Raw genomic sequence first — 23,229 nt, 5'->3', positions numbered from 1 at the left:
AGTTTCTTTAGCAAGACAGTGGTCGTCTTGGAGGTGTGTTTGGGGTTGTTATCATGTTGGAATACTGGCCTGTGGCCCAGTCTCCGAAGGGAGGAGATCATGCTCGGCTTCTGTATGTCACAGTACATGTTGGGATTCTTGGTTTCCTCAATGAACTGTAGCCCCTCAGTGGCGGCAGCACTCATGTAGCCCCAGACCATGACACTCCCAACACTATGCGTGACTGTAGGCAAGACACACTTGTCTTTGTACTCCTCACCTGGTTGCCGCCACACGCTTGACACTGAACCAAAAAAGGTTATCTTGGTCTCATCAGACCACAGGACACGGTTCCAGTAATCCATGTCCTTAGTCTGCTTGTCTTCTGCAAACTGTTTGCAGGCTTTCTTGTGCATCATCTTTAGAAGAGGTTTCCTTCTGGGATGACAGCCTGGTAGATGGTAGTGGACCATAAGCGTCACTTCCGGGATGTCGTGTAGGTCACGCCCTGACCAGTTTCGTCATTATGGACTTCCACAGAGGGCATGACCTACACGTGACTTACACCTAAGGGGACCTCTGATGTATAGGGGATTTTAACATAAATAAACAGGATTACTTGACACTGAACCAAAAAAGGTTATCTTGGTCTCATCAGACCACAGGACATGGTTCCAGTAATCCATGTCCTTAGTCTGCTTGTCTTCTGCAAACTGTTTGCGGGCTTTCTTGTGCATCATCTTTAGAAGAGGTTTCCTTCTGGGATGACAGCCATGCAGACCAATTTGATGCAGTGTGCGGTGTATGGTCTGAGCACTGACAGGCTGACCCCCCACCCCTTCAACCTCTGCAGCAATGCTGGCAGCACTCATACATCTATTTCCCAAAGACAACCTCTGGATATGACGCTGAGCACGTGCACTTAACTTCTTTGGTCAACCATGGCGAGGCCTGTTCTGAGTGGAACTTGTCATGTTAAACCGCTGTATGGTCTTGGCCACTGTGCTGCAGCTCAGTTTTAGGGTCTTGGCAATCTTCTTATAGCCTAGGCCATCTTTATGTAGAGAAACAATTATTTTTTTCAGAACCTCAGAGAGTTCTTTGCCATGAGGTGCCATGTTGAACTTCCAGTGACTAGTATGAGAGTGAGAGCGATAACACCAAATTTAACACACCTGCTCCCCATTCACATCTGAGACCTTGTAACACTAATGAGTCACAGGACACCGGGGAGAGAAAATGGCTACTTGGGCCCAATTTGGACATTTCCACTTAGGGGTGTACTCACTTTTGTTGCCAGCAGTTTAGACATTAATGGCTGTATAAACACAGTAGTATAAAAATCACACAGTCAGATCACTGGATCATCAAATACTAAAAACAACACTGAAAATAAAAATAATATAAATAAAAATAAATAAACATGTGGCCAGCACCACAATTGAAAGTCTTTATGTAGCAGGAGATAGGACAGTTCAAAGGCTTTTTAGGTGTAGAATCACTGATGTCCTAGTGTGCACCTTTCACCAGAGAGCAAATAAACGTATTCCACCTCGTGATGCACACTCCCCCAGGGGGTCAAACTCACCAGAAGCCTCTAATAAAAAAGCATTGAGTAAAGGTGTTCATCATCCACTGAAATACTGAGTCCTCATCATCAGCAAGGTCCACTGGCAAAGGGGCTCCAAATATACCATAAAAACACAAGAGTGACAGCACATAGCGTAATCCTGTTTATGTTAAAATCCCCTATACATCAGAGGTCCCCTTAATCCTAACTACGTACATTGTAACAAAGTAAAACAAGCAAATAGAATGGCCCAGATGGCGCTGTCACCATATCCAGCCGTCCAGAGTGGAGTGTGTGTTTCTCTGCAGACACCGCACTAACTTCCTGGTAGATGGTAGTGGACTGTGGAGTGTAAGCGTCACTTCCGGGATGTCGTGTAGGTCACGCCCTGACCAGTTTCGTCATTATGGACTTCCACAGAGGGCGTGACCTACACGTGACCTACACCTAAGGGGACCTCTGATGTATAGGGGATTTTAACATAAATAAACAGGATTACGCTATGTGCTGTCACTCTTGTGTTTTTATGGTATATTTGGAGCCCCTTTGCCAGTGGACCTTGCTGATGATGAGGACTCAGTATTTAAGTGGATTATGAACACCTTTACTCGATGCTTTTTTATTAGAGGCTTCTGGTGAGTTTGACCCCCTGGGGGAGTGTGCATCACGAGGTGGAATAGGTTTATTTGCTCTCTGGTGAAAGGTGCACGCTGGGACATCAGTGATTCTACACCTATAAAAGCCTTTGAACTGTCCTCACTATCAGCTGCTACATAGAGACTTTCAATTGTGGTGCTGGCCACATGTTTTGATATTCATATCATTTTTATTTTCAGTGCTGTTTTTAGTATTTAAAGTGGAGTTCCACCCACTTTTACAATTCTTTAGCATCCCTCACTAAACTGTGCACTGTAAACGAGTTGGATATTTTTAAATTTTTTTTCTCAGCACCTACTGTATATCTGCTGTATTCATTTTTCACTTCCTCCTCCCTGGCCGTGGCCCATCGCATCATTTCCTGTTTGCAATGCCTTCTGGGAAGGGGCGGCAACTTCCTCTGACACTGCCATTGCTATGGAAACCTGATCTGAAACCTATTACACTGCTTGTTCTGCACTGAGCATGTGCGAGATCTGCAAGGATGAGATCCAGGAAGAAATACAGTCTGGCTTCAGATGCCCACACTTAAGATGGCCACGGCCTGCTGTAAGTTTATAAAATAACAAACTACTGCTATAAACAAAACAGACCTTAGTTTACAGACTAACATCACTAGAATACATTAAGCTTGTGTATTATAGAGGTATTTTTATTTATAAAAGTATAATTTCGGCCGGAACACCACATTAATGATCCAGTGATCTGACTGTGTGATTTTTATACTACTGTGTTTATGCTATCTTTTCTTTTTAAACAGTTGCTCATTACCTTTTTAATATTTTGAGTATCATATTTTAAAGTTTTATATTTATTTTCTTCAGTTTATTGCACTGCACATAGAACTGTGGGATTGATCTGGCGCTGAGTGGGTGGGTTGCAGGCCTTATTACACACCCCTTTTTTCATTAATGGCTGTGTGTTGAGTTATTTTGAGAGGACAGCAAATGTACACTGTTATACAAGCTATACACTCACTACTTTACATTGTAGCAAAGTGTAATTTCTTCAGTGTTGTCACATGAAAAGATATAATAAAATATTTACAAAAATATAAGGGGTGTACTCACTTTTATGAGATACTGTATATACAGTGGGGCAAAAAAGTATTTAGTCAGCCACCAATTGTGCAAGTTCTCCCACTTAAAAAGATGAGAGAGGCTTGTAATTGTCATCATAGGTATACCTCAACTATGAGAGACAAAATGTGGAAACAAATCCAGACAATCACATTGTCTGATTTTTGAAAGAATTTATTTGCAAATTATGGTGGAAAATAAGTATTTCATCACCTACAAACAAGCAAGTGGTACTGCAGAAGGATCCATCTTGTCCCTCTGGTAGTCCGCAGCCTCTGCTGCTCCTTCACCGAACATCGGCAGCCAGCATCCCCTGTTCGCGCCATTTATGGAGAACCGAACCAGCATCTCTGGCGCCCGATGATAACGTCATATGCCCCGGAAGTGACCCTCGCTGGATACTTCCTGTGGGCCAGCTTGGAGCGCAGTAGCTCCGCCCCCCCGCGCGCAGCCGCTTCCTCTTCCCCCTGCACATACAAGCCACACTGTCAGCGTGGAGAGGATACCACCGTGCTGTCTATGCAACCCACGCCATGGGGCCCGACATCACCTTGGTCTTGGCCCTCTCCAGGCACTGAGAACAGGGAACAGCAGTATTTATTTATTTATTTATTTCAGGTACTTATATAGCGCCGTCAATTTATGCAGCGCTTTACATATACATTGTACATTCACATCAGTCTCTACCCTCAAGGAGCTTACAATCTAAGGTCCCTAACTCACATTCATACATACTAGGGACAATTTTTTAGACAGGATCCAATTAACCTACCAGCATGTCTTTGGAGTGTGGGAGGAAACTGGAGTACCCGGAGGAAACCCACGCAGGCACAGGGAGAACATGCAAACTCCAGGCAGGTAGTGTCATGGTTGGGACTACTAGGCGAAAGTGCTACCCACTATGCTGCCCTAACAGCAGTACAACCAGCTTCCCCAGCAGAGATGCTGCTTCTGGCAGAGGGGAAAGGTTAGTGATACACCCCAAACAACCATTAGAGCTCCTGCTCACGAGACCTAGGGGACCAGGTTCCAGGAACATGTTACCCTCCGTCCGGAGGAAACACTAACTGACATGGGGCCTGGAGGACCGCTCTTTTATCCGATGGGGGTAACGTGTTTCCTGTCCTGGTAGGAGGAGGAGCCCTCGGTCTCGTGGGCTGTCCTTGAAGACACTTCGAGAAAATGGATTACAGGGCCATTAGGTAGTGGATATGTGTGGATTATGTTTGGAGAACAATATTGTTTAGTGTCACTTTAAGGCAACACTGCCTCTGATTGCTAGTCTTAGGAGAGTCGGGGGTTGATTTACTAATGGCAACGAGACGGTTTACTTTGCAAGGGAATTTTCATTTAGCTTAGTTAATGTGGTGAAAATTCACTTTGAAAACAAAGAATACCCAATCGTGCAAGGAAAAAAAACATTTTTTCTACACCGGTCGTGCCGCCACCTCTTTTCCCTTTTTTGCTGTACATATCCTTTTTGCAGATCAAGGCTGGCACCCAATACGCTGTCACAGCAAGGGGAGATCTTAGATTTTACCTGGAGCAGTGCAACCTTTGCGTTATATCTTTACACATTGCTCTTGTTACAGGGTTCCTTTAAAGGATACATCTGGACTACGCGAGATACAGGGCTGCTATTGCTAACCTCCAGACAATTTTAATTGCCAGGCAAGCTATGGTTTCATTGCTCACAAAATGCCTGCCAAGGAATATGCATGCAGCACATCCAAATGTATGTCCAGTACATCTGTACCTGATGCATTACTGTAACTAGTGAAAGCATTTGATCGCCTTAAAAGCGAGAAAACTAGCTGTTGTACTCCTTCCCGCCACCCAGCCCTTTAAGAGTTTCTAGATGCTGGGAGGCGGAGATTCGGGTCATGTGATTGGCTGTCACATCATCGGGAGCTTTCTGGTCCCCACCGATGTCTGTACTGGGGCCGTGCACTGAGCACAGAGAAGTGTTTACATAGGGCTGCAGATATGTGGCCTCTGCATTAAATCCCACCCACTGAGAGGCCACATATATGCGTGCGGCCAGGGGAAGATGTTAAGAAAGAAGTGAACAAAGAATTCCATGTATGGATATTTTTACATCCTGAGAATAAAAGGATTTCGCGCATCAAATCTATCACCTGAAGAGTGAAAAAACATCTAACACATATGCATGTGCAAAGTATAAAAAGACAGAATAGTACACAAAATATAAAAAATAACTAAAATAAAATGTACTAGGTATCAATACGTGAATGAATGAAAGAAAAAAGTTCATATATGGGGATATCCTCAACTGGGACTATGGGAAAATATGCAGATGATAGCGTTGATCTTCTTATATAGAGTGCCGGTCTATTTAGGCTCTCAGAACTCTCACCTTAAGAGAAGTGGATACAGGCATCGATGGGTTTCCTTAAGTTGATGCTAAACGTTGTGGCGTAATGGTTGTCCAAAATAGGAATCTACTGATGGCTGAATGTCTTCTCAATAAGGGGATAGCCTATAGACGGAAGGAAGGAAGGAAGGAAGGAAGGAAGGAAGGGAGGGAGGGAGGGAGGGAGGGGTGGGTGGGTGGGTGGGTGGAGGGGTGGAGGGGTGGGTGGTGGTGGTTGCCTAACCAGGCTCCACCAGCCCGGTGGGGTAAAGACAGAAGGCAGGAGAGAGAGAAAGTCTCCAATAGTGTAGTATGTTTGAATAAGGTATTTATTAAAGTCTAAAAGGTGGTCTCGTACATTAAAAGTTGTTAAAAACAGCATATAACAGAAGGAGCGGCGTCTGGGGCGCCTCCTTACGTGACTTCCGGTTACGTCTGCTCTCTGCTACGCCCTGGCAGAGAGCAGGCGTAACCGGAAGTCACGTAAGGAGGCGCCCCAGACGCCGCTCCTTCTGTTATATGCTGTTTTTAATAACTTTTAATGTACGAGACCACCTTTTAGACTAATAAATACCTTATTCAAACATACTACACTATTGGAGACTTTCTCTCTCTCCTCCCTTCTGTCTTTACCCCACCGGGCTGGTGGAGCCTGGTTAGGCAACCACCCCCCCTTCCCTTCCTTCCTTTTTTTATTTGGTCTATAGGCTATCCCCTTACTGAGAAGACATTCAGCCATCAGTAGATTCCTATTTTGGACAACCATTACGCCACAACGTTTAGCATCAACTTAAAGAAACCCATCGATGCCTGTATCCACGTCTCTTAAGGTGAGTGTTCTGAGAGCCGAAATAGACCGGCACTCTATATAAGAAGATCAACGCTATCATCTACATATTTTCCCATAGTCCCAGTTGAGGATATCCACCATATATGAAGTTTTTTCTTTCATTCATTCACATATTGATACCTAGTACATTTTATTTTAGTTATTTTTTATATTTTGTGTACTATTCTATCTTTTTATACTTTGCACATGCATATGTGTTAGATGTTTTTTCACTCTTCAGGTGATAGATTTGATGCGCGAAATCCTTTTATTCTCATAGCTATTTGAGTGTGATGTGAACACTTTTTGATTTCGCTGCAGTCACATTAGACATCATCACAGTCAGTTCACGGATACATATTATTATCATTTTTGTTGATTTGTTGTCACTACGTTTCTTTTTTTCACATTAGCGCGAAGGACACTATCACTTTTACATAGGTCCTGTTTAGACCAATGTAACAATGCATATACAATACCTGTGGGATACCTCTTTTAGCTGGAAATCACTGTAGGAAACACATCTATTACGGTGAACTCCACTAGCTTCTGGGTCCCGTGCTGAGTAGCTTCCCTGCTGCCTTGTAAATATAGGTGTTAGCAATTGGGCATAGGCAGCATTCAGAGAATGCTTTGCAAGCATTCTGATTGGACGAGGTAAACAGTGTGAAATCACCTCCCCACCTTGTCCAATCAGAGAATGCTTCGCATTGAGAAAATGCAAAGTGATCTCTGAATGGCAGCCATGCGGAGTAGTCAACCTCCTTGGTTCAAAATGCTGGAGGGCAGCCACTTAGTACGGGAGGCAGAAGCTTGAGGAGATCACTGCAGTAGCCATGTCTACTACTGTGATTTTCAGCTTCTAGGGCAGTGGTTCTCAACTCCAGTCCTCGGGACCCACCAACAGGTCAGATTTTAAGTATTACCTTGGGGAGTTGCAGACTAGAATACTGCAATCACTGAGCAGCAAGTGATATCACCTTGTGATGTATTTCAGCTATCCTGCAAACCTGGCCTGTTGGTGGGTCCTGAGGACTGGAGTTGAGAACCACTGTTCTAGGGGGATCCTCCAGGTATGGTATATGCATTGTTACATTGGTACAAGCTGGACAAATGTAAAAATACCCATACCTGGGACTCTTCTTTAAAAATGGCAGCTTACATTTTTCTCTACATACAGGTTTCTTTTATGGCCACTACACACCATAGTGTGGAAGTGACATTCATTTTGAATGCAATGTAAGGTAACATTTCTCTGCACACAACTAAACAGGCTGCCTTAACGCAAAGCATGACAATCCATTAAAAAACATGCATGCGTTAATGCAGTGCACTTGAGAAGGCAGGGGTGAAGCCAGCCTTAAAGTATAACTAAAGGGGAAAAAAAAAAGATTTTGAATAGCATAAAGGGGGATAAGAACATCTATCAGTTTTTTATTGCTGCCTGTGCCCCCATATTTGGGAGATTCACCCCCTCTATTTGTTTTGATGACAACCAGATATTCCCTAACTTTGGAGGGATTTCCTCTTACTTCCAATTTTGGCTATGTAACAGTGAGTGAAGGGAAATCTCCACAAAAACATACAGATGGCTAAAAAACCTGACGGGGTTATAACCCTCCCTTACTCTATTCAAAAGTTTAAAAAAAAAAATGTTGCCTTATCGTTCTACTTTAAAGAATTCCACCAAGCATTGGTTTGCAGTGGGTTTTTGATAGAGGTTTGGTTTAGATGCAATTGGCTATAATCACTTAGTAATAAGGATCATTATTTGCTAAATGATCATTAGTAACAATAAGTAACACCACTGTTAAAATATGACATTCGTGACAGAAAGCTAAACCTAATTTCAAGAAAACCAACAGCAGCAGTCTCTTGCGAAAAAAAAAAGGTGATGGCCATTTGCCCTTCACAGGTTACAAGACTAAGTACCTTCTCTCCTCAGCACATATTGGTTTAGTTTCTGGCCAGTCTTATTGCAGAGCAGGAAAAGACATACGAGATTTTGAGATATGGTTTCTGCCAATTTGCATACATAAACAGACCACCTCAGGAAATGACAGAAATTATTCATAGGCCATTTTTAGAAAAATGAACTCTCTGAACTGCCTTGCTGAAAACACTGGGCTGAGGTGGGGAAAAGATGATCCACACTCCGGTGATTGCTCTTAAAAAGTGTAATATTTACTGACAAGCCAGTGACCAAACACAAATGAGAACAGTTGACGCGTTTCAGCCTATAAGGCCTTAGTCATAACCATGCCAGTTTTATGGCATTTTTTATTAATTTTTTTTTAAATTAGTAATGGCGGCGATCTGCGATTTTTATCGTGACTGACATTATGGCGGACACATCGGACACTTTTGACACTATTTTGGGACCATAGATGTATCCTTGAACATATGCGCAAAATTCATACTTGAATTTTAATCATGTTTTGTATGTAATAATAAAACCTTTAATATCTACACATTAATTGTCGAGCATTGTATGACTTTCCCCTTCTTTCGTAGGCACCCTTAAAGTCCCGCCAAATAATTTCCCTCTTTCCTGACACTTATATACAGGGTTGTTGGTGCCTTACATTTTCCATCGCCACCCACCCATATTATTACTTTATGTAACATTCTTAATTCAGCCATCAATTAAAAAAAGGAAAAAAAAAAAAAAAAAAGACTGGTTAACCACTTCAGCACCAGAAGATTTACCCCCCTTTATGACCAGGCCATTTTTGTTGCAATACGGCACTGCGCTACTTTGACTGACAATTGCGTGGTTGCGCGACACCGTACCCAAATAACATATGTTCTTTTTTCCCCACAAATAGAGCTTTCTTTTAGTGGTATTTGATCATGTCTGCATTTTAAGACTGACAATTTCGGGAAAAAGATATAGATTTTGTACTTTCTGCTATAAAACATATCCAATATATATAAAAAAAAAAAAAAAAAAAAAAAAATTCTTCATAAATTTAGGCCATATTCTGCTACATATTTTTGGTGAAAAAAGAAAATCCTAATAAGTGTATATTGATTGGTTTGTGCAAAAGTTACGTCTACGAACTATGGGATATTTTTATTCATTTATTTTTTTTTTACTAGCAATGGCGGTGATGAGCGACTTATAGTGGGACTGCGATATTGCAGCGGACACTGACACTTTTTGGGGACCAGTACTTAAAAAAAAAAAAATTATGCACGGTTACTGTACTGACACTGGTTGGGAAGGGGTTAACATCAAAGGCGATCAAAAGGTTAACTGTGTGCCTAGCCAGTGTTTTATTACAGTGTGGAAGGTGCTTTTACTAGGAGGAGACATGGATCCTATTCCCCTTTTTGCAGAGACACAGGATCCATGCCTTCCCTCCTGTCGGAATGGTGATCTGCCTTGTTTATACAGGCAGACCACTGTTCTGTCACTCTGCAGGATAATTGGCAGGTGCCGGTGGACAGAGTCCGTTGTACCCGCTGATCGGCTCCCGCGCTATATATATATATATCTCTCTCTCTCTCTATCTCTCAGCTTTTAGTACTGCTTTAATATAAGATTTATATCTCCCTTCCACCCTTCATGTCTGACCCCTTGTTAAAAAGCCCATATATCCTACTTCTGGGTGTATTTATTATACATATAAGTAATATACATTATTACTTTCACTGTTTCACAGCATGCTGCTGCTACTAAACGTCTTAGGCCTGGTTCACACTTATGCGTTTTTTGGTGCTTTTTTGGCAGAAACACACTACAGTTCATTTAACATGGTTTCCTATGGGACATGTTTCCTTATTATCCGATTAATCAAAATAATAAATTGGCCAACTAATCGATTATGAAAATAATAGTTAGTTGCAGATTAATATATATATTCAAAACACAATGTTACCCACACACACATTCAAGAAAACCGGTTGTTCAGTGATGCTGGGTGCTGTAAGGACCATAGGTTGGAAACCATGGATAAATCAAAAAAGTGAAGAAATGTCAGCAGCACACCAAGGATTCCTCGAAAGGGTCCAAAGCTTTATTTCCGTGGCCACATGATAAATATACAGCAACGTTTCAGAGCCACAAAGGGGCCCTGCGTGGCTCTGAAATTTTGCTGTATATTTTTCATGTGACCACGGAAATAAAGCTTTGGACCCCTTCGAGGAATCCTTGGTGTGCTGATGACATTTCTTCACTTTGATTATATATGTTATCAGGCGCACAGCTTCTGCTCTGTAGAAGTAAAACAGTGGTTAAAGGGTATCAATACCCAAGAACAAAAGTGTTTATATTGCATCTTGCCATTTTTCACCTAGTGATCCTTCCAGGCTGGCAACGCACACTCACTGTACTGTATCTATTAAGAAGCAGCTAGGCTGCTCACTCCTGATTTGGGCTACAGTACATCTCCTGCCCTCCAAAACATAGGCGTAAGACACACTGTTCATAGATGGGAATTGGGAGGGATAACACCGTTTAGGATTTTAGTGCAGCACAGGCACAATGCAGAGGAAATAATCAGCTTGCTAGATTTCTGTCAGGAATAAAATGTATTTTTTAATGGTGTATTTAACAGACCAAAAAGAAGCAAATAAGTTAATTTTTAGGGAGAGAAATAGCAACTACAATCTGACCAATTAACTTTTAATTTACGGTTTGATTAGAGGGCCTACCTAATCTATCTAATCAGGCAGGACTTTGCACCACATACTTGTTGGTAGATCTAAATAAGATAGCACAAACAGATTGTAACATGTGAGGTGAACATAAATCATAGTCCTAGAAAGATTATTCTGGATCTTTTAGAGACAGAGAAATAAAACTCAGTTGAATAGGTTTGGGAACCTGATAAATGGGGTAGGTAATAAGTGTAGTTAGATTTTTAAATCTTTATTCTATTTTTGTATAGAAAGGTAAATATACAAATCCACTAATGTTTTTGGGACTGCAATGGGTGATATGTTAAAGGCAAACTGTTAAATTTAAAAATGATTTTTATACACATAAAACCACAAATTAAATTATCCCCAATGATTCTAAGCAAGTAGAAAAAAAAAAAGCTGTTACTTTGTGAAGACAGATGACATTTTCATATTAAAACAGAAATACAAAATATCTGAAAAAGTATTCTTGTAACATATAAATTGTAAAGCATTAGAACTCTGTATTTCAGAGTTTGGATAATAAAGTGCCTCATAGAAGATCCTGGGGGTTTTTTAACGCTGGAGGCAACTGTGGGGCACGACACTCATCATCCAACAGAACCAAATCTTCAACCTCACGACCGCTGTACTTCCTCTTGCATATCTTCACCACTAATTTCTTCTTCTGAAAAAGTTTTATTGCTTCTCTAGATGCTACAGCTTGGGCACTCGCTCTTGTTTTTCCACAACCCATGCCAATGTAAACAGCCTGGCATCTCAGTTCACACACCATGTTTTCCTGAGAAGTTTTGTTTTGAGGTAATTCTGCCAGGTCTTTCAGTGGCACAAAAGCAATGTCCAGTGTGGATTTTAAAGTTTTAATACATTCATCAAGTACTTCTGTATAATCATGGTTTGGATTAAATCCACCAACAGACACCAACTTCCAAGCAACTCTTTTATAGAGTTTGTTAAAGAAGGACTGTCGTTCCTTAATGTCCCCATCAGTGGGTCTGCGGGGGGCTTGCACAGTAGACACGCTAACCTGTAATCCATCTTTCACCGTTTTCTGATTAGATTCATTGCTGATACTGCATTGCTCAGATGCAGCACAGCTGCTAAGGCCTGTGTCTGTCTGTTGGACCTCTTGGCAACGATCAACCTTCCAACCTACATCGGTCGATGAATTCAAGTCTTCAGTAAGGTTGATACAACCTGCTTCTGTTGTAGAAGTATCATCTGTAGATCTTTTCTTCAAAGGCTCCTCACTCAGCCCTTCTGCATCACAAGGAAAAGCATGGTAAGTTTTGCACAGTATCACTACACTGACAGATTAAAAAAACATTTCTCCAGTGTAAATCAGAATAAGCAACTTGCTATGAAGCATACCCTCGCTATTTTAAATACAGCTTTAATTTCCTACATTTTCTTGTACCCACCCTATTCTTGCAACAGGCTAATGGCAATACAAGGGAGGGAGAAGTAGCAGCAGCAGCAGCAGCAGCAGCAGCACACTGAGCTTCCCAGTGAATGGCTGTGTAGTGGGAGGCACATAATTTATTCACAGTTTCCTGTGAATGACAAAACTACAAGTACCATCAGCCATTGCGGCTGGCGGTTTGTTGTTCTCAATGAACTACAAGGGCACTTGTGAGCGCTCTCATAGTTCATCGATTCTTCCTGTCATTCAATAACTGCCTGCCCATATCGGAGGTACAGGCAGTTAGTGTATGGAGTATCTGCAGGATCCAGGCATAGTACCCACGATCTGAGGATTGCAGGTGCAATGCTTTACAGATTGCAATGTAAAAAAATTCCTGCAAAAAGATGTTTATTTATTTTACAAAAGGTGAACATATCCTTTAACCATGTTGTTGAGATCTGAGGAGTGGTTAAGTAATTTAGCAAAAAAGACATTGGGGAAGGCTGACTACACTCCGTCCACAAAAATCCTGTCTGTTGTCAGTCTAAAATAGGAATAAAGATTCAAGTGTATTTCTGGCAGATCAACTGGTAATTTTCTTTACTCGCAGGGTCTTTACAAAGGATAAAACAAGGAGGAGAAATTGCATACTAGCTCATTATGAAATACTTACCTTAGATCGAAGCTGTTGCATCAGTCCTCATACACCACTGTGGGCGGTGATATGTCTCCCGGCGTTATTTCTGGCACCGGTCACGGCAAAGTTACTGAACGGCACGAGCGAGACATTTCTTCAGTGTGCATGTGCCGATGACGTCGGCACATGCGGATACAGTGAATATCACCTAAACGTTGCAATTTTAGGAGATATTTACGGTACCTACAGGTAAGCCTCATCACAGACTTTCCTGTAGGTAAAAATGGTAGTTCAAAGTGTACAACCACTTTAAATATAAAGGTTTTGGAAAACAGTTAAGTCCATTTAGTTCCCCTTTAACTGAAAATAAAGGACACCTGTGTTACGAGAAATAAACATGCTGCCATTTTAGATCATAAGATTTAGGGAGCGAGGCCCGCTGACTCCTCTTGTATTGAAAATTGTATTGTAAATGTACTATCTCCCTCTATTTTGTAAAGAACTGCTGGCACTATATAATCCTGTAAAAAAAAAAAAAAAAAAAAACAGATCTTCCTAAAATACTAGCTGGCTAACTTTAAGGCCCCTTTCACATTTTAATGTCCGTTTTCACAGACTCCGCTTGCTCAGCAGGGATCGCTCAGTTGATCCCCGCTGAGCCGGCGGATGACAGGTGGGCAGAGACGGACCTGTCAGATCTCCGCTATTGGGGGATCGGATGAAAATGAAACAGTCTGTCCATTTTCATCCGATCCGCCAGGAGGGATGGAAAATAGGGTTTCCATCCATCTGAATTTAGTGGAGCGAATGTCAGCGGACATGTCAACGCAGACATCCGTCGCTCCATAGTAGTACATTGAGCGTCCGTTCAGGTCCGCCTGAAAAACTGACAGGCGGACCTGAACGGTCTGTAGGTGTGAAAAAGCCCTAATGCGGATTCTTTAACTTTAATACTTTGGGTCACTGACCTGGAAAACACATGCTACAAATGAAATCAAATACTTGTCCGATACTTTGTCTGGGTCATTGACTGAAAGTACTGAAGCCACAGGATCAGCATGGCAAATATTTTCAAAAGAAGAGAGCAGGAAAAACAATTGTGTTGCATCTGCACTCCAACAAAATGCAACAATGTTTGAACATTTCTCAAATGACACAGTGGATTCTCTGCCTGTACAAATGCATCAGCCAGCCATAACATTATGACCTCTGACAGGTAAAGTAAATAACATTAGCTCATTACAATTGCATCTAAAAGTGGGTGGTGTCTATTAGGCAGTAAGTGAACATGCTGTCCCCGAAGTTGATGTGCTGAAAGCAGACAAAAATGGGCAAGTGTAAGGATTTGAGTGCCTTTGAAAAGAGCCAAATTAGATGACTAGGTCAGAAGAACATCTCCAAAATGGCAGCTCTTGTGGCTGTTCCCGGTCTGCAATGGTCCGGACATACCAAAAGTAGTCCAAGGAAGGAAAACTGGCAAAAAAGCCACGGGTGGAAACGGTTCATTGATACACGTGGGGAGTGAGGCTGGCCCGTGTAATTTAATCCAATAAGTGCGCTTGCAATACAAATTGTTCAGTAATAGTGAATCATCATAAAAAAATATTAAAATCACAAAATATTGGTGAAAGTTCTGAAAACGTGAATAAAAGTTCATTCGTAAATGGAACACAGCGATAGAAGGTCAGTGATAAAAATTATGTGCATCCAATGGATGGGGATCCAACATCCAAAATCCAACCGCCTCAACCCACATAAGATTATACTACTTTACATTCATGCTTTGTTTTATTGTGTTCATTTAAAATTGTTTTGCTGTATTTCAGCTCTATGCTACAGTTCATAAGGAACAGCAGACAAAGAAAAGAAGAGCTCCACCGCCACCAACTCCTCAAATGCCAAATGAAAAGAATGAAGATATTTTGTTAGTACAGCTTGGTGACGAGCTAGCAGCGCTGGGTCCAGAGATAAATGGTAAGAAGCAATTTTGTGATTTTAATATTTTTTATGATGATTCACTATTACTGAACAATTTGTATTGCAAGCGCACTTATTATTTCTTTTGTTTTAGTGCAGTGGTTCTCAACTCCAGTCCTCAGGACCCACCAACAGGCCAGATTTTAAGTATTACCTTGGGGAGTTGCAGACTAGAATACTGCAATCCCTGAGCAGCAAATTATATCACCTGTGATGTATTTCAGCTATCTTGCAAACCTGACCTGTTGGTGGGTCCTGAGGACTGGAGTTGAGAACCACTGTTTTAGTGTGTCACACTGATATTTGTGATTTTTTGTTGCAGCTGCACCCTTCTTCAATTTAGTGCTCTGAGTGCGGTATTTTTCTTTTATTTCTTATTTTAATCCAATAGAAGAGCTACTGTAGCTCAAATTCAAACTGAAGGCCAAACTTTTTTTTTTCAGTTTTATATAGACTGAAGAGCGAATGCTTGTCAGTTCTTATTGCTGTCTGTGCCCCCTGTTAAGGGGATTCACCCTCTATATTTATCTTGTTTATCATCACCAAAAGTCAAAGTAAAAGAAAATCCCAAAATTTGGGTTGTCCCCAGAAAAGTAAGAGGTCTTCCAATGGAGACACTAGTTCTGGTGACCTGGGGGTCCCCAAGGGATTCCCTTAATTTGCAGGGATTTCCTTTCACTTCTTGTTTTGACTATGGGACAGGAAGTGATGGTCAATTTATCCAATGGGACACAGATGGCAAGAACAAACCTGACAGGGGTTATAACTCTCCCTTACTCCACCCAAAATGAAAAGAAAAAAAGTTATTCCCATAGTTCTACTTTGAAGCTGGTTCTGAAAGAAATGTGTCAGGACACACAGTGCATCACACCGATCAGGGGGTCCCTGCTGACCCGCGTCCACAGGTAAAAGCGCCTACAATGGGCATGCGAACATCAGAATTGAACCTTGGAGCAAGGGAAGATGGCCTGGTCTGATGAAGGGGAAGAAATGGCACAAAGATGCACTATGGGTGGAAAGCAAGCCAACAGAGGCTTAAAGCATCTGCTACTGACAGCTTTGTGCCAGATATTACAGCAGAATTTCAGAGGTCTAGTGGAGTCCATGCCGTGACTGGTCAGAGCTATTTTGGCAAGCGAGATCTACTCAATATTAGGTGGGTGGTCATAATGGTATGACTGGGAGAAGTATAAAGAAGCAGGACATGCAGTAAATACTATTTTGCGTTCCTGCGGTTAGCAGGCAGAGTTAAATTTAAACCAAAATGTTCACCAATTTTTGTGTACAAAGATGCACAATGTGTTATATCGTCTCCACATAAAATACCATTAAATATATTCTAAATATAAAACACAGTAACACGCTGAACTGTATAGGAAATGCCTCAAGTGTACATCTATGTTCTGCTAACCATTGCTACTTGTAATCCCTCTTTTCTTCACCTTGGAAACCAGTTCATCACGAGTTGTATGGACAGGTACATCAGAGACTTTTATATTTTCAGCCATTTTAAGAGCTTTTTCCATAACAAGGGGTGGATAGCTGGAAGAAAAAAAATAACCAAGATTTAAAAAAAAACAAACAAAAAAAACAGGGCTATATATAGAGTACTTTTAAAGTGCCACTGAACCATCACAACCAAATAGGCATCTCAGTCCTGGGCACTATTATACACTACGCATTATTTTTTGCTATAATAAATATCTCCAAAAAATATATAAAAAAACATTTTTTCCCCCTCAGTTTAGGATGATCCGTATTCTTCTACATATTTTTGGTAAAAAATAAAATCGCAATAAGCGTTTGATTGGTTTGCGCAAAAGTTATAGCGTATACAAAATAGGGGATAGTTTTATGGCATTTTTATTATTAATTTTTTTTTTCTTTACTGGTAATGGCAGCGATCTGATTTTTATCATGACTGCGACATTATGGCGGACACATCGGACAATTCTGACAAATTTTTGGGACCATTGTCATTTTTACAGCGATCAGTGCTATAAAATTGCACTGATTACCGTAAAAATGACACTGGCAGTGAAGGGGTTAACCACTAGGGGGCTAAGTGTGTCCTAGGGAGTGATTCTAACTTGGGGGGGGGGGGGGGGGGGTGTGTGTGGCTGTGTGTGACACATCACTGATCTCTGCTCCCGATCACAGGGAGCTATGATCAGTGACAATGTCACTAGGCAGAACAGGAAGATGCTCGTTTACATTAGCATCTCCCCGTTCTTCCTCTCCGTGAGACGATCGCGGGTATCCCCGCGGACATAGAGTCCACGAGACCCGCAATCCTACTCACGGAGCTCGCGGCGGGAGCCTGCACCGCACGGTGGCAAATTCAAAGGGACGTACAGGTAAGCCCATTTGCGCAGCCGTGCCATTCTGCCAACGTATAAGTACATGCGGCGGTCGGCAAGCGGTTAAAGAGGAGTTCCAGTCAAAAAAAAAAAAAAAAATTAAAAATTAAAAGTCAGCAGCTACAAATACTGCAGCTGCTGACTTTTAATTGGACACTTACCTGTCCCAGGGTCCAGCGATGCGGGGGATCGAAGCCCCGCTCGTCTCCCCCTCCGTTCAGCGGCGCCGGAATTGCAACTGTGGGCGCCGGGCTGTGGCTTCACAGCCTGGCACCCACTGCACATGCGCGAGCGGTGCGCCGTGATTGGCCGCTCAGTCACTTGGGACCTGTAATGGGTCCCAGATGATTGACAGGAGGGAGGGAGCAGAGCCGAGCCCTTCCTGTGCCAAGGGGGAAGTGATGTCACCAGCCCAGGCACTGGAAGAGGCGGACTACGGGGGACCCCCTAGCAACAGGCATTTAAAGGGAAGTTAATAAAAAAAAAAAAAAAAAAAAAAAAAAAAAAAAAAAAAAATCCAAATTTTTTTTTGTATTTTTTTTAGGATTTTTCATGTAGTTTTATTTTTTTGGGTGGAACCCCACTTTAAAGATTCTAATTACCAGCAAGAATAAGTCCTTAGATTTAAAGAGCACCTGTCACATCAGATCCATCATGGCAGCGCCTGTTAGCGGGCATCCACTCACCTGCTGCTGCCACATTCCTCACCTTGTTGTGTCACTGCCACATCACCAGCCATCCCATTAAAGCGAATGGGGCTGTTGGTGAGTCAACAGCGGGTCAGAGGAGGAGCCGCTGTGGGACAAAATGACAGTTGCTCTTTAAAAACTATGATTTAAATCAAGCCCGTTTACTAGTGATTTAAATCAAATCCACCCTGCCACCTTCAGAAGGAAAGTTGAAACACAGCAGAATATAAAGACATTTTAGTGAAGATACAATCTGGGGCCAACCATGAATGGATATTTACCACATATACATCGCCTGACTGAGTGGTTATACTGGGATGATGCCTGCAGCTACGGGCATCATCCCAGTATCTTTTTTTTTTTACAGCCAGCTGAACACTTTCTTATAAAAGCAATCCTAGCGGCTAAATAGCTGCTGGATTGTTTTTACAAGGGGCGGGGTTTTCCACTACCCTTCTGGCCCCTTCCTGGGCTCTCACATTACACCCGCAACCTGAGATCGCAGCTGGCAGTCCCCGCTGGCTAACCATAGAGCTGATCAGGGACTGGAATGGGTATTTCGTCACCTCCAATTTCGCCAGTTTACATGCCATGGGATAATAAAAGTGAAAAAAAAAAAACCCACAGTACACTGTAAAAGATAAAAAACAAATAACTTTAACCACTTAACGACACTTTGTAAACAAGGCAAATCTCCATTATGACAGGGGACATGTCAGAGATCTTCTGTTCCCAGTGATCAGGAACAGTAATCTCTGTCATGTTCCAGGTAGCCCATCCCCCCTATAGTTAGAACACACTGAAGGAACACAGTTATCTCCTTAAATCGCCCCCTAGCGTTAACCCTTTCCCTGCCAGTGTCATTTTTACATTGATCAGTGTATTTTTATAGCACTGATCAATGTAATGTCACTGGTCCCCAAAAAGTGTAATTTGGGGTCAGATTTGTCCACCCAAGTCCCTAAATCTATCCCATAGTTTGTAGACACGATGACTTTTGCGCAAACCAAACAATATACGCCTATTGCGATTATTTTTACCAAAAACATGTTGAATATAGATTAACCTAAACTGATGAATAATTTTTTTTTTAATATATATTTTTTCTTGGATATATATTCTAGCAAAAAGTAAAAAAATCTTGTTTTTCAAAATTGTCGCTTTGTTTATAGCGCAAAAAAAAAATAAAAAAATAAATAAAATTAAAAAAAAAAAAAAAAAAAAAAGGCACAAGTGATCAAATACCACCAAAAGAAAGCTCTATTTGGAGGGAGGACGTCAATCTTGTTTGGGTACAGCGTTGCACGCCCGCACAATTATCAGTTAAAGCAACGCAGTGCCGTATCGCAAAAAATGGCCCGGTCATTAAGGGGGCAAATCCTTTCGGTCCTTAAGTAGTTAAAGAGTCCCAAACCCCCCCCCATGCTTGCACACAAGACTTATGCATGCGTTAGTCTTGCGTCATATGTAAACAGTGACCGCACATGAGGTATCACCACGAATGTCAGATCGAGAGCAGTAATTCTAGCACCAGACGACCTGTGTAAATCTAAAGTGGTAATCTGTAAAGGCTTTTAAAGCGTCACATATGGAAAATGAATGTAGTTTGTCGCCATTCCATGGGTGTGCGCAATTTTAAAACATGACATGTTTGGTATCTATTTACTCTGTGTAAAACAAACAACTGAGTACTATATTAAAGTGTATTTTTTCCAAAAAAAAAAAAAATAATTGTTTTTGAAAAACTGCTGCACAGATACCATGTGACATAAAAACTGCAACACCCTCCATTTTATTCTCCAGGGCCTCTTTAACCACTTCAATACAGGGCACTTCTACCCCTTCCTGTCTAGACCAATTTTCAGTGAAAATGCTCTGTATTGAAGTGGTTAAACTTGTAAACAAAAAGCGCCAGAAAAAAAGCCTGGTCTTATAAATCACACATAAAGAAACATGCGCTGTTGGATCACACAGGTGTGAATGGGCCCCACCATCAGCCTTAGATTTCCCAATGACATCTAATCTGAGGAAACAGCTGTTCATTGGCGCCCAGCCCTCCACACATATACATACCGGCACCCGGTGAAGATGTGGTTGACCCACACCATGGAGTAGGCGAGGAGCCGGTCCAGCCCCCGGTGGTTGGAGTCGGGCGGTGGTGGCGGCTGCCCGGGCCCGCAGAAGTCCTCCAGGTTCCGCAGAATGAACTCTCTCCGGTACAGCCATAGCTTGTCCGACTCACACTCCCCCCGCACCCCTTCCAGCCATGCCGCCGTCTCCCGGTTCTGCCTCAGAAACTCCAAAACCTCATCCTCCATCGCCCGAAACAACCGAACAACCTCCCAAACTCTACAATCTGCGGGCACGGCGTCAGCACTACGTCATCCCCCCTGCCTCTCCTCTGCGTCTCGGCGCTGCTTCTGACGCACCCACGTGACCAAAAGTACAACTTTCGCCATGTTTTAAATGGGCAAAAGAAACTTGTCTGGGGTGTGTAGAGTTTTATGTGCTGTTATTAGTGAGGTGTGTTATTACAGGGAGAAGGGATGGCCGTGCCCAATAATAGTCTTTAGTTTTATAGGCTAGGGATGCTAACTACCTATACCCAGATAGTGTGATGAAAATGAGACAGCGCCGCCCATTCCTATAAAATGTGCAAAATCTGTATCACTAAAAAACAATGTGCAGTATAACAAATACAATGTTGCTAATAAATTAACAAAAAACATGCATAATTCTATATTAAAGTGTTACTAAACCCACAACAGTAAAAACAGTCTGAATATGCAGTAAAGCATGCTTGTTATACTCGCTGTGGAACCTAAGGGGTTAATCCTCCACATTGTGCAAAAAGGCTGTTTGATCCTGTCTTCTCTGATCCTCCTTTCTTCCACTGTCCTCATTCCATCTCCTGATAAGGCAGGGCCTTTGGAGTCACTCTGCACATGCTCAGTTTGGTGTCTATTGCTAGTGCGTTTTTTCCTCTTGGGAAAGTGCATGGGATCAGTGCAGGGCCAATCAGCACTGTGTCCAGGCAGAGAGCTGGGGTCCAGGAGCCTCATAGGACAGTCAGAGTAGAATGAAAACACCTCCTACAAGCTTTAATCAGACACTGATAGAAGTCACAAGGCTGCTATATACTGTTGATGAGAAAAGATATTTAGCAGTTTATATTTATTAAAATAATTGCATTTCCATGTTCTGTGTACTGTGGGAGACCAGATATAGTGAATGCAGGGTCCTAGGTTTAGTAACACTTTAAAGGGCAAGTGCCTCGTGCTGAAAAAAGAAACAAAGTGAATAAAAAAAAAAAAGTGTCCAGTATCAAAGTCCATATATTTTGTGCCACAATATATCAGGTCCCACAAAGCTACTGAAAGATGTGCTCTTCAATCGCGATTAAAACACCTTATTGCGATTCAATAAAGTGCTACCCCAACACCCTGTGTGCTTCGCCACCGGTCTCACTAGATGAACCCACCAGAGCTAGTTGCTGGTCATATTATAAACCAGCTCAAGCAATTTTTGCCTTAAAGCAGATGTACACTTCACATCCACCATTTTAACGTTCCCACAGGTACTTAGACCATAGGTGTCCCCATGATCGCCATAATATGCAGGAAGAAGAAAGAAGAAATTTCCATTTCGTAAAATTTATTAAAATCAAAAGATAGGACACCGACACAGGTTATAACTTACCTGCACACGAAGCCCTCGTTGTCACCCCTGGAAGCCACATCCATCTTCACCCATCTTCCCTCCGGGTCCGCCGGTGTGACTGGCAGGAGCCGCATGACGTCACTCTTGTGCATGCGTGCAGGAGCCGTCGGTCACGACACAGGTGGCTGTTCCTTCAGAGTGCATGTGCTGATGACGTCATCGGCTGCATATACAGTAAATATCTCCTATACAGTGCACATTTAAGAGATATTTACAGTACCTATAGTTAAGCCTTATTATAGGCTTACCTATAGGTACAATCAATCAATAGGCGTTTACAACTACTTTAATATGTAGATGTGATTGGCTGTGGCCGCAAACCAAGCCTTGAGACCGATCCTCACAGTGAGTGGCGACGACAAATGCCCTGGTTTTCGCACAATTTATCACTGTTTGTGTTTTTGAGTTATTTTTGTTGCATTTCATATTCACCATAGCCATATTACCCATCTGGTGGCACAGGTCTTTCTTTTCTCAACTATAACCAGATAGCAAGCAATCATGCTGCAAATTTGAAAATGACTTACTAAGCTATTGCTAGATTTGTCAGGCTTTACAAGTTTGTTGCACAATTGCAGCAAGTCCGCGTTGCATGACTCCAGATCAACTTTCTTTGCAAACATTCTGCAAGTCTGCTGCAAATTCTGGTTCAGTTATGTTGTGCAATAGTCATCCCACCACAGGGGTCACTGTGGCTGAATTTTCATGCTGTAGACTTGCAGAGCGCTTGCTGTAGAATCACCACTGCAACTTTGATCTTGCTAGAGACTTGCCACGCAAATTTGCTTCAAATTGGAAAAGTGTCAACTAGAAGTTGTGCTTCAAGTGCTCTGCCAGTGTACAACTTGCCAGTGAAAATGTGCAGCAAGTTGACAGACTTACAATTCAACACTGCCACAAATTTGTGGCAAGTTATCCTTGCTATCTGGGTACCTCTTCCTAAACCCGCTCCCTGTGAATGAAAGAAAAGCAGCAACTGTGAGGAGTGCACAGGAATTCTGTTTAAGATGGTGTGTGTTACGTTAATCTCTTTCTGGCGTAAATACGAACATGTACTAACAAGAACAGTATCCTGTCATGCTCTATGCTTCATTTAAACGCTTCAATGCAAAAATGATTATTGGAAGCTGAAGCTTCAGTTAAAGTGGATTTAATTCATCCCAGACTGCGCATGTGCGTTTTTGTGCATTTTGTTTTGACAGCCTATTCATTTCAAAAAGCTGCCAATCATGTGGGAAAAATAAAATGTCAGGTATGACTTTTAAAAACAATGCAGTACCATGCGGTTCGGTGGCCGCAAACGCCC

At 42.1% G+C, this 23,229-nt stretch overlaps 1 protein-coding gene across 2 annotated transcripts; it reads right to left on the bottom strand.

Moving 5' to 3' along the window:
* Nucleotides 1–11,104: 11,104 nt before the first annotated feature.
* Nucleotides 11,105–20,621, bottom strand: CDKN2AIP (CDKN2A interacting protein). 2 transcript variants are annotated; one of them, XM_073606932.1, is made up of 3 exons: nucleotides 20,277–20,614; nucleotides 16,566–16,696; nucleotides 11,105–12,395 (listed from the first exon to the last, which is right to left on the bottom strand). In XM_073606932.1, exons 1-3 carry the CDS (start codon nucleotides 20,519–20,521, stop codon nucleotides 11,668–11,670), a joined length of 1,104 nt encoding a protein of 367 aa, XP_073463033.1. In that variant the 5' UTR covers nucleotides 20,522–20,614; the 3' UTR covers nucleotides 11,105–11,667. The 2 variants fall into 2 exon arrangements, with proteins under 2 accessions (XP_073463033.1, XP_073463040.1); XM_073606939.1 differs by having other exon boundaries at nucleotides 12,259–12,395; nucleotides 16,597–16,696; nucleotides 20,277–20,621.
* Nucleotides 20,622–23,229: the final 2,608 nt, after the last annotated feature.

The sequence above is a fragment of the Aquarana catesbeiana genome, linkage group LG01, assembly GCF_042186555.1.
Source record: "Aquarana catesbeiana isolate 2022-GZ linkage group LG01, ASM4218655v1, whole genome shotgun sequence".
NCBI lineage: Eukaryota > Metazoa > Chordata > Amphibia > Anura > Ranidae > Aquarana > Aquarana catesbeiana.
The sequence above is the reverse complement of the archived record's forward strand: the minus strand, read 5'-3'. Positions and strand labels throughout refer to the sequence as shown.

Bases quoted from the DNA above. Each gene is read 5' to 3' on its own strand.
- CDKN2AIP (XM_073606932.1), bottom strand. From the start codon at position 20,521: ATGGAGGATGAGGTTTTGGAGTTTCTGAGGCAGAACCGGGAGACGGCG. The intron at 16,697-20,276 runs GTATGTATATGT...TTTTTCTTCCAG, and splicing joins CACATCTTCACCGGGTGCCG to CTATCCACCCCTTGTTATGG. The intron at 12,396-16,565 runs GTTAGCAGAACA...CTTGTGATGCAG, and splicing joins AGGGATTACAAGTAGCAATG to AAGGGCTGAGTGAGGAGCCT.